The sequence below is a fragment of the Chelonoidis abingdonii genome, chromosome 20 (genome assembly GCF_003597395.2).
Source record: "Chelonoidis abingdonii isolate Lonesome George chromosome 20, CheloAbing_2.0, whole genome shotgun sequence".
In the NCBI taxonomy this organism is placed as follows: Eukaryota; Metazoa; Chordata; order Testudines; family Testudinidae; genus Chelonoidis; species Chelonoidis abingdonii.
This window is the reverse complement of record NC_133788.1, coordinates 24,562,927-24,575,114: the sequence shown is the minus strand read 5'-3', so window position 1 is coordinate 24,575,114 and position 12,188 is coordinate 24,562,927. Positions and strand designations below refer to the sequence as shown.

General features: G+C 44.7%; 1 protein-coding gene across 1 annotated transcript in view; it reads right to left on the bottom strand.

The window, feature by feature from the left end:
* SLC43A2 (solute carrier family 43 member 2) overlaps positions 1–12,188 on the bottom strand; it is a 51,804-nt gene that overhangs the window by 15,914 nt on the left and 23,702 nt on the right. Inside the window, exons 6-9 of the mRNA XM_075059524.1 lie at positions 4,059–4,151; positions 1,911–2,044; positions 1,426–1,625; positions 715–861 (exon numbers count right to left, since the gene is read on the bottom strand). Coding sequence (XP_074915625.1) covers positions 715–861; positions 1,426–1,625; positions 1,911–2,044; positions 4,059–4,151 — 574 coding nt within the window. The remainder of the gene's footprint in view (positions 1–714; positions 862–1,425; positions 1,626–1,910; positions 2,045–4,058; positions 4,152–12,188) is intronic.

Below are 12,188 nucleotides of genomic sequence, written 5' to 3'. Positions count from 1 at the left end.
TAGTGCCTCCTGATTTATCAGCTTCACAAAATTCCAGATTTAACAAGTTCAAACCAGATCTTATAGCCCAATTTTGTTTTGTGCAGTATTTTGTTTTGCCATTCTGGATACTTTCAGTAAGTAAACTCTAAACTAATGTACTCTTTCCTGTTGGCTTTCTTCACTGAATCAGGCACAAAAAAAACCCAGAACAGAAGCTGCCAGTCAGCCTCCCAGACACACAACAGTATGCACAAGGCTATCACGACATCATTTCCCCTCAGTGCTTTGGACTGAGTCACAGGAGGGGGGGGGGGGGGGAAAGAGTATCTGCAGTTGAACTCAGCTGCTCTGTATTTTGTGCTTGCTCCTGAAAAAATACCCAGTGGAACAGGTTTTTATTATGGTCCTCCCCTGACCTGCCAAACTTGGTAACCCCTGCGTAAGGACAAAACATGGAAAGTATTTAATACAAGCTTGGCTAAAAATAACTTGATATTCGAGCGTTCACCTTGTTATTTGACATCTTGTTGCCCCTCTGCTTTAGCAGGTTCCAGCCACCCATCAGACCATGACAGCAGCTGTCGGTTACACTCTGACCACTGAGCTAGTGACAGGCAGATAAACAGAATGGCATCTGGTGACTAATAAGAAACCATCATCCCCGGTAGGTGAATGGTCAGGATCATTTCCCTGTTTCAAGGGAAGAGGTGAGAATTCTGGGCATTACTCTACCTGTCTCCAAGTCTCCCTCCACAAGGAATCCCAGGATATTGTTCATGGCCCCCATGTAGAAAATGAGCCGCAGCTGAGTGACGCACATGGTGATGAGGCTGAGTAGCAAAATTGGGCTGAAGACACTGTGCATAAAGGATGGAGATGCTGCAGAGGAAACAAGAGAGTCTGTAAAGAAGGCAGCCTCTGGTAACGGTTATTAAACAGACATGACATCAGAACAGACTGGATTGTTTAGATCAGTAGTCTTCTACTGGCTACATTACATAAACACAATACTTTAGGGATAGTCCAATGGGGAGTTCAGCACCAGTGACTAACTTGTGCAGAAGGGACTCCCTAAAAAAGGGATCATGTGGGGAGGACAACGACAAGTAGCTATAAGAATTGAGCACGTCAGTCTTTAGCTATATCAGTTTACACATTATGTACTATGTAATGTTCACCAGCACCCAGACATCAGCCAGGGTGGCAACATATGCCATCAAGGTACATGCATGCATCGGGGGGGAAGAGGGAATATGTGCCTGAACATATACTTATCTGCACAAGGATGAGTTGGACACATTGGTTAAATTCACCACATGCAAGGCCCTGCACAAGGCTGAAATATTGCTTAGCTCCTATTTTGAGGAGTTAAGTGGTGCACTGACCTTATGGTGGCCCTTTGCACTGGGGTGAATGTCACATGCACCAATCCAGAGACAATACCTGCATCGTCTGCTTGACATTTCACTTCCAGGTCCACTGTTGACAGACAGAGTTTGTTTCCCTCTTGAGCTACCAGCTCCTTGGGGTTCTTCATGGAGCTCCCCACACTCAGACGACGTCCCACTGTGGTCACCTGCTTGTAAAACTGTTTCCCTGTAATTTTGTGGTCAAATCCCAGCCAGCTGAACTTGATCTTCACTCTGTGTGGGCAGAAGGAAAAAAAGTGAGAGCTCCAAAGCAGGGCTGAGATTCATGGACTGATCTAAGGATCCTGGAGTCAAAGGATGCAGGAAGGCTGACTATGGATTTCCAGATGTTGATTTTAACCGATAGAGCACCTGGGACCCACTTACCAAAGAGAAACCTCCCTCTCCCTCTCTCTCTCTCTGAAGCAGCTGATGCAAGCCTCTCTCAGAGAGATTGTATCCCATGACTGATCCAGTCCAGCAATTTCCACATTCCTAAGAGCAGAAGGAGACACTTACGTGTAGTCCATGTCTTCTGGTCCTGGGAATGGCTCCAGTGGCCAGTTGAAGAAACAGTTGAAGAAAACTAGTCCTGCACAGGATGCCCAGACAATCAGAATGAGGATGAAAGAGACACCGAAGTCATATATAACCTGGAATTCACAACAGAATAATATCATTAGCATGTAAAATATCCTATGATCTAGTGTTTGCTGAAGTAGATTTGGGAGTAAGGTGGAGGGGAAAGCATGTGGCATTGAAAAACGGGGTTGCAAGGTGACATCTAAGGAAGGAAGGAATTCTGTGACATCATGTAAGCACAAAAGTTGTGCACAAATTTATGCATGTCTTTATACAAGACATCAGTACAAGAAAACAAGGAGCTTCTGTGGAAATTGAAACCCAGCTCTGTCAGAAACAATACAGTAACTCCTCACTTACAACCTTAACCAGGATGATTTTTTCATTGCTGAAGAATTAGAGAACATGCTCGTTTAAATTTGCACAATGCTCCCTTATACTGTTGTTTGGCAGCTGCCTGCTTTGTCCAGTGCTTGCAGAAAAAGCAGCCCTTTGAAGTAGATGGTGGGGGCTTAGAACCAGGGTGGCAACCCCCCTATCAGCTCCCCGCTCCCCTAAGTTCCATGTGTGGCAGCCACCCAGCAGGCTAGAAACTGCTGGGCAGTTCAGCTGTCCCTCTCCACACTGCCATGTGTTGCTCCTGCCCTCTGCCTTGGAGCTGCTCCTGGGAGCTTTCTGCTTGCTGCATGGAGGGTGGGGTAGGGGGAGAGGAGAAGGGGTGCTAATGTCAGGGTGTCCCCCTATCCCCCTGCTCCTATACCCTATCATGACAGGGCTCAGGACGGAGGGAGCCTGCTGGCAGCTGCAGCTATCTCAACTTGCTGATCTACTTAAAAAGGCAATATACTTAGTGTGAGGTCAGAGTACTTAAAAAGGCAATGCGCGACACTCTCCCACATACACACACTGGGTGTGTGTGTGTGAGAGAGAGTCTCTCTCAGCCATGCTGTCTCCCCTCTCTCTGTTCGTACTGCCTTGTAGAGTGTGAGGCTACATTAACAACAACAACTTGTTAACTATTGAGAACTCAGCCAAGTGCTAGTTCATCATTTAGCAGCAAGGCATTCCATGGGAAATATCACACCCTCTAACTTCACCACCTCAGCCAAGCTTCATAATCATCATTGCTGTGTACAGTATTAAATTGTTTGTTTAAAACTTACACTCTGTATGTAAAATAAAGTCTTTTGTCTGGCAACAAAAACTTCCCTGAAACCTAACCCCCCCCCCCCATTTACATTAATTTGCTTAACAATTGGATTTGTTTAAAGTAGCATTTTTCAGGAACATAACTACAATGTTAAGAGAGGAGTTACTGTATAGTCATTTGAGAAGTTACATCTAGATCTTCTTAGGAAACCCATTAGGAACTTTGCTCCATGGCTGGTATAAACTTGATCTGACCTACTGTCCGGACCCATCAGAGTCTTGAATTTATATAAGCTAAACTGTATGAATTTTGCCTCTGTGGATGAAGCTATGTATTAAATAGCACAGATTTACTGGCTCTCCTTCCCTTTCAGAGCTCTCCACAAAACTCTACAATTAGTCTTATCACTATCTGAAGGTAGACAGACACCTCCAGATAATAATCAAAAGCTGATATTTTATTACAATTGGTCCCATGGATTCCAGGATTTAAAATTTATATTTTTAACTCCAGAGATTGCTTATAATCACTAAAAGTGGAAAAAATGTTTCTGTTTCTTTAACACCACTATAATCCTATGACTTGTGCACTTTTCACTGAAAACCATCTCAGAACTTCTAAAAACCATCCTGGCCAGTTTATTGCCCTATCTGAGGTACTATCTGAGCACCTCAAAATCTTTAATGTATTTATCCTCCCAACACTCCTGTCAGGTAGGGTAGGGATATTGTCCCTATTTAAAATGACTTGCCCAAGATCACACAGGAAGTCTGTGGCACAGTAGGGAAATGAACGCAGGTCTCACATATCCCAGGTTAGTACTCTGTCCACTGGACCATCCTTTCTAATGACCATCATGTAACATGGAGTCCTAAGACAGCAACATCAGAATTGCTGAGACAAATTTGTCAGAGCTCAGGATTCCACTTCCTCACCTTGATTCCAGGAAAAGTGACAGCTGAGGAAGCGTAGGAGCCAATCATCAGAGCAATGAATGTGGAACGAAGGTCACCAAACATGTTGGGCAGCTGAAGGGGGGGGGGAAGAGTGGGAGGAGAAGAAAACAAAACAAAACTTGTTGAAACTGTAATATGGAAGAAGGAAGAAAGTTGCTTTGAGAAGCCCCTAGCACCAAAAATTTTGCCTCTGGATCTAGGAAACAGAAGAAATATTAATTATTCAAGAATTTATTTGGCTTTCCACAACAGTACACTGGGATGCAATGAGGCTGTGAAAGTGCTCATCTACTCTGCTGCCTTTAGTGTTCCTCCATCAAGACTTGCCTACACAGGACAGTTTACCAGTATAATTATACCAGTATGTCACACAAACTGGAAAAGCACTTTAATTCCAGAATAAGAGTGTCCATACAGGAAGTTGTAAGTATATCATTAGTTATACCAGTAAATTTCCCCATGTAGAAAAGCCCTCAGTAACCAGCTTGTAAACCAAAAGAGACATAGCCATGGCTGTAGCTTTTCTTGCTGCCTTTGGAGTAGGTCTTCCCCACACATTAATTACCCTCTGCATAAAGGTGTCTGTCCTTTACTTCCGCACTGCTCACGCTTCCATGCTCCTATTTTCCAACCAGTTTCCATGTCAAACTTTGTGTTCACTACCTTTCTCTGCACCTCTGAATTGTATACATCTTGGTCCTGTCTATTAGCTAGAAAAGGGAAGATTAACAACAAGGCCGCCTGGAGGGGGGGCGGAAGGGGGGCAATTTGCCCCGGGCCCCACAGGGGCCCTGCGAGCCCTGGCTGAGAATCCCTTCCCTGGCTAGAGAAGCCTTTTTAATTTTTACTCACCTGGCGGCAGTCCAGGTCTTCGGCAGCGCTTCACCGGCGGGCCCCTCAGTGCTGCTGAAGACGTGGAGCGAGTGAAGGACCCGCTGCCGCTGAAGACTCAAAGCACCACCTGGTGAATACAAGCGCCGTAGCAGGTGGCGCCTTTTTTTTTTTTTTTAAATGGCCACTCCCCCGCTTTGCCCCAGACCCCCTGAATCCTCTGGGCGGCCCTGATTAATAATACCCCCAACCTCTAACACACACAACCCACAGGATACTGATCTCCACTACTCACTTCCCTATTTCTCATTCTTCAGCATCCTACCTGCATCACGGTCCCTCCAACTCTACACTTTCTACAACGCCACAAGTGTTCGTAGAACATAAAGCCAGAAGGAACCACTGATCATCTATTCTGATCTTCTGTATACACAGGCTGTAGGACTTCACTTAATTCCTGTTTGAATTAGAGGATATCTTTTAGAAAGATATGCTATCTTGAGTTAAAAATTGCCAGTGATGGAGAACCCACCACAATCTTTGGTAAATTGTTAATTATTACCACTTTAAAAAAAATGCACTTAATGACAGAAAAGCAAAGAAAATGCAGATGCAAATGCTGCAACACCTTATGCTGATGGGTTTAAGATTCTGCCCACTCTCATCCCAAATCCTACCCTGGATCAGTGTTCTCTAATGTTTTTAGGTTGCTTAGGTACCCAGGTAAAAGAGCATGATCGGCTTATAGTTTTTCAGACCTATTCTCTTCAGCACGTTGCACTGAAGCCCAAGCTCCCATTTCTAACCAGGCCCCAATCTTCCTCTTTGATGGTTCCTGCAAATTCATACATTGCTACAGGTCCTCTTCCATGTCATTAACATACAGCAAATAGCAGCTGGGACAAAGTTCATCATCTTAGCACACAACAGGGCAGGATAAGTATCCAGATACAATTTACTTTTTTTGAATCTACTTCACAAAATGTGTCCCACTCCAGGAGTAGCAGGAAGAGTGTAAATTGGGACAGAAGAAAAAAATATCTTCTCTAAAAAAGCTATGGAGAAGAAACACCACCAATATTTTAAATATCCAGAAGGGGATGAGTCCCCATACCTGTGAGCTTGGATTCAAAAAAAGAAATCACTCAAATCAGAGGGGTGCTGGGAAGTCTCTAAAATTGGTTCTTTCCTGCAGCTTATAAACAGGCAGAACTTCTGCTCCAAGTAGACCGTCTTTTCCTATTTTCATCTCAAATGGAGTTCAGGGATTAAAACGGCATCATTAGCATGTTAAACAGAGGCCTTAGTCGACATCCACAGACACATACAGTTGTCCCCTTCTAAAATTGATAAAAAAAAGCAGTATTTTGTTTGTTGTTTAGGGACCCTGCTGAGCTGGGAAAAATTAGACTGAACCTGAAGAGACCAGCTCTCACAAACACATGCTACAATAGGAAAACAAATCAATTTTTCCCAGTAATAAGGCAGGCATGCCAGTCTGTGCAAAGGCAGGATCTCCTGCCTATTTACATTTTGAAGTACTCCAGTAAGTGTTTCTCAGGCAGGAACACTCTGGAAGTTCCATCTGGCTCAGTTATTTATCATGGTTATTTCTCATTACAAACTTTCGTATGGAACTCATCTCCAGGTCCTTGAATCATCCCAGAGCAGGAGCAGCAGTTATGATGTTTAGAGATTTAGGCCAGGCCTACATTACCACTTACTTTGGTATACCTTACGTTGCTCAGGGGTGTGAATAAGCCATTTGCCTGAGCAACATAAATTACATCGATTTAAGTACCTGTGTGAATAGTGCTATGTTGGTAGGAGAAGCTACCACTTCTCATGGACGTGGATTTATTATGTTGATGGAAGAGCTCTCTCCCATCAGCACAGAGCAGTAGTCTTCCATCTTTTCATGCACAAGATAACTTTTAATTTAAGTGCAACCCAGGATCTACCCCACCCCTTCCTCCAGACCCCACCCTCCGTCTCTTGCTCTCTCCTACCCTCACTCACTTTCACAGGGCTGGAGCAGAGGGTTAGAGTTTGGGGGGGGGGTGCAGGCTCCGGGCTGAGGCCAAGGGGTTCGGCGTGTGGGAGGGAGTTTAGGTGGAGCCTGGGGTAGGGGGTTGAGGTGGAGGAGGGGGTTTGGGGTGCTGGCTCCATGAGGGGGCTAAGGGCTGGAGTTGAAGTGCAGGAGGGGGCTCAGGGCTGGGAGTTGGAGTGTGAAAAGGGTGCAGGCTCTGGGCTCCCATCAAGCAGCACTTATCTTGGGCAGCTACTGGTTGCTGGCACAGCGGAGCTAAGGCAGGCTCCCTGCCTGCCCTGGCCCCACACTGCTCCAGGAAGCAGCCAGCATGTCCCTGTGTCCCCTGGCAGCACTGCCTCCAAAGATCCTATTGGCCGCAGTTCCCAGCCAATGGGAGCTGTGGGGACGGTGCTTGCAGGCAGGAGCAGCGCATGGAGACTCTTGCCGCCCCCCAGGGGCATGCTGGACACTTCCAGGAGCAGTGTGAAGCCAGGACAGGCAGGGAGCCTGCCTTAGCCCTGCTGCACCATCAGACTTTTAGCAACTGGAGGTTGCGATGGACTGTCAGAGGCTCCAGGACTGACCAATCGATCGCGATCTATGGGTTGGTGACTGCTGGCAAAGAGCATCTTCACCAGACGTGCTGCAGCTGCACCATGTAGCTCTTCTAGTGTGGACTAGCCCTTACTGTACTTTTGGGGAATCCTGAGAAAACAACTCAGCGGCAGCAGGCTATTATGCAATGTTCTACAGTAGGACATGCCCACACCCAGATACCTGCATCCAGAACTGTCTTAGGGAGGCGTGCATTGGAAACATAAAGCGATCTCTTCCTGGGCATGAAATTGCAACTCTGGGTGTGGTGGCCTAAATCTGCACCACAACACACTTGTCACACTGTAATCTCTCTGTCTTACTCTTACAGTGGTTCCCAAACTGGGATTTGTGAACCCCTGGGGGTTCTCAGGAAAAAAAATCCTTAATGGTGGACAGAGCTGTCCCTAGGGACCCCGGACAGCATGGGGCCAGCAGCCCTGAGCCCCTGGACTTCCAAGAGCTAAGCAGATCAAAGCAAGCATCTCTATCACACTGAGGAGATTTAAACTTCAAGACTCCTTATAAGAAATGGAAAGGGAGGTGGATATATTTTGCTGTTTTTAAAATTAAATAGGCAGCTAGTATTGTTTTTAAAATTATTATGAAGAACAAGTTTAAGCTTTGTTGTAATGTGCGTTGTTTGCCTGGACTGCTCAAGACCTGAATGCTTGTGTAGGAGGAACTCTTTGAGTTGGCTTCTTAAATACCTTCATGCTGTTTCACATCTGATACTCCTTGATGAAACATAGGAGCCTTGTCTTTATAACAGGCTTATTCAAAGTGATACAAGCTACAAAAGTGAGATCTTGGAAGAGTGTTACCGTTTTCATAATGTAATAAAAATACTGTAATGGTAAATAGTGTGTAATAAGCATGTCATAAAAACAAACTGTATTTCCAAGCTCACTGCTTTTATAATTTATACTCAGGTAAAGGAGAAAATCCCTGGAAATATTCATTTTTAGGAGGGGGTTCGCCAGACTTGACATTTTTGTGAAAGGTGTTCACAGGTTGTTAAAGTTTGGGAACCACTGCTCTAGAAAGAGGCTGGTCCTTGTCACCAGGCAGGGAATTCAGCTTCTACTTATTTAAACTCAGTAATACTCTAAACCTAAATAAGCCTATAGAATTACAACAGCTGCTGCGGGAAGGGCTTGGAGCAGGGCAAGTACTCCACAAACACAGCTGCTTCATGGCTTGGTTTTCTTTCAGAGCCACAGAGATCACACAAAGAGCCTTTTTTTACACAGCATAGAAGCAAGACTAAGCCTAGGTGACACATCAGCCATAGTGGCTGGTGGCAACTTTTAGTAATGTGCCTGAAGATGCAAAACAGCCTTTGCCATCCTATCCAAGTCTTTTTATGGCAAGGAGGGAAGGCAGAACCTGTGCTCCTCTCTGCATTAGGGCAGAATTTTGAGAAAGACTCACTTTTCAATGCAGCAAAGAGTCTGTGGCACCTTATAGACATGCATCCGACGAAGTGGGTGTTCACCCACAAAAGCTCATGCTCCAAAACGTCTGTTAGTCTATAAGGTGCCACAGGACTCTTTGCTGCTTTCACAGATCCAGACTAACACGCCTACCCCTCTGATACTTCACTTTCCAAAGAGCACAGCTCCCATTTAGGTACTAAAATAAATAGCTGGATTTTCAAAAGAGTTCAGCATATTTGGATAAACTCTGTAGAAAACCTGGCCCCAACTGTTGGCCCTGACCACTTGAATATCTGAACCTGATATTTTTTTTGTGGGGCGAGGAAGGAAGAACTGGTCCTAGAAGGAAAACCTTCAGAATAGACCAGGAAAAGCGCACTGGTGCTATCCTCCTTCCATATCCTGTTTCCCCATAGTGTTGCCAACTCTTGATGTTAGGTGTTTTTCTTAGAACTCCAGCTACTAGGGACAGGCAGTTACACAATCATGAGCTTTCATTATTTAAAAGAAATAAAATTATTTTCTAGCTCTCATGATTGCAGAAGAGACTTGAAAAAGTGAACCATAAAAAGGCATTCAGACCCAAAATTTTATTATTTTTCATATACTGTCAAGGCTATAAAAAGGGACAGTTTCATACAGTCTGATCTCTTGCATAACAGGCCAGAAAATTTCATCCAGCACTTTCTGCATCAAGCCCTAAATTCTGGCTGAGCTACAGCACATCTTTTAGAAAGAAAGGCAATCTTGATTTAAAGATTCCAAGTGACAGAATCCACCGCATTGCAAGGTAAACTGTGCTAGTGGCTAATCATCCTCACCATTAAAATTTTGCACCTTATTTCTAATCTGAATTTGTGTAGCTTCTCAACTTCCAGCCACTGGATTTTGTTACGCATTTTTTTGCAAGATTGAAGGGCCCTCCACTATCAGAAATATTTTCCTCACATAGATACTAATGACAGGGATCATGTCACCTCTTTACCGTCTCTTGGATAAACTAAATATATTGAGTTTTTTTCCATCATACAAGAGATTTTCCAGATCCAGAATCATTCTTGTACCTCATTTCTAAACCCTTTCTAATCTTGATGTGTGGATACCAAAACTGGGCATGGTATTTCAGTAATGGTCTCACTGATGCTGTATGCAGTGGCAAAAAACACCTACCTACTCCTATACTACATTCCTCTGCTTATGCAACCAAGGATTGTGCTTCTTGACACCGACAGCGCATATTCAGCCAGTTGCCACCATGACCCCTATGTCCCTTTAAGAGTAACCACTCTTAAAGATGTAGTGAGTCCCCATTCTGTACATGTGACCTTATGATTAAAGGCCTGACACATGTTTTGAATGATTGGGGTTGCAATACTGAGACTTCTCCATGTAAAAATGACCTACAAAATAAAGAAAGAAAAGCATGTTTGGGACTTCTTGCTTCCTCATAGTGGATGAACGTGGCAGGAAAGGGTTGTGTATGCTTGGGTTTTGGGGTCATTTTTTCTCTTCTGTTTTTAAGATTAGAAATAAAAGAGTTCTGACTTCCTGGTTTTTGCTGGGATGACTGGAGAGAATTAGTGGGAAATCCCAAGAGACTGAAAACTGAGCATCTGGGAGAAGGCATTTTTAGTCAATGTCTAAACTTGGTTTTCTGTTAATAGCTATTTAATTTGAACTCCTTCCAAGCCCTACGGAAATGTTCACTATGACAATATCATTCCATCAAGGCCAGGGGAAGTTCCAGTTCCACTTCTCCAGAAACCCCCGCCCCCCCCAACAACTTGATATTACTGCTTAGTAATAAAGACACACTACAAGGCTGCCCTTCCCCATTACAGAGCAGCAGCAAAGGGCACAAAGTTTGTTTTATATCCTATTCTCATTTTAAAATGCAGCTTTTTTTTCTTCTTGATGCTCCCTGCTAGAATCTATAAAAGGCCTTCTATGGTCATTTATCACATCTGTTTATCTCTCTGTGCAGATCGTTTGGCTTGAGCTCCCTGTGCTCTTAAGATTCCTGTGTTGTGGTCAGCCACCAGCACAGATTGCTCTTTGTCCATTTACAAATGCTTGCTCATGATGGCTAAGTCCAAGTCACTCCCTAGAGATCTCTGCATTGCACTATAACAGGCAGAGTCTGTCTGACCACCTTCCCAGAACTGGGAACACCATCACCAGCCATTGTTGCCCTCCCACTCTCCACCCCAACCTGTCAGCCCTGCAGCTCAGGACATCCAGGAAACACAGATTGAGCAGGCTCAGACATTAGCTTATCAAAGACACTATACAACCTGCCATTTGTTTATTACATCCCAAGGATTTGGCAAGTTTCATACACAGGGTCCCGCATCTTATCCCCCTTTGCCCTGCCTGTTCATATGCACCATCCTTCCTCAAGCATAGTGGACAAGATTCACCCTCTATCACGGCTGACAGGCAGGACCAACTCACTTTTCCAGGACTTAGGGAAGCAAGCAGGGTGCCTGACCCACACACATTTGAGGACAGATAGTATCTTTATGCACCCAGGTGGGGTTCCACCCACTGGCTGGAGTTGATAAGGATGGAGCCACAATCTGAGCAAACAAGCAACTCATAGCTCAATACCTGTGACCCATCTTGTAAGGGCTAGAAACCTCATCAGCATCAGCCACGAAAGGATCCACTCCTTTCAGCAGTCAGTCTGAATAAAAAACTCATCTTGCTGAGTTTCCATCCACTGCCTTTTTATATCTATATCCGCATGCGCGCACACACACACACCCCCACATACCCACCCACCCCTTCACCAGAACTATGGCTGCACAGCAGAGGGCAAATCCCCTAGAATTTGCACCCCCAACCTTAGCAGTGCTACAGGTCATTGCAATTGGAGGAGGAAGTTAAGTCACTTTGTTTTTTTTCCTCAGGACTTACATACACAAACATCAGCACACTCAGCAGTTAGTTCCTGTACCAGCCAGAATGGGCTCCTCACACCGCATTACACTCATTAGGACTGGAGACATTAGTGCAGCAGTATCTGGACTTTGGGCAATGAATGTCAAGCTCTTCAGATCTCCTTACCTAAAGGTCATTTCAGGCCTAGTCTACACTACACTTTTAAACCAATTTTAGCAGCGTTAAACCGATTTAACGCTGTACCCGTCCACACTACAACGCTCTTTATATCGATATAAAGGGCTCTTTAAATCTGTTTCTGTACTCCTC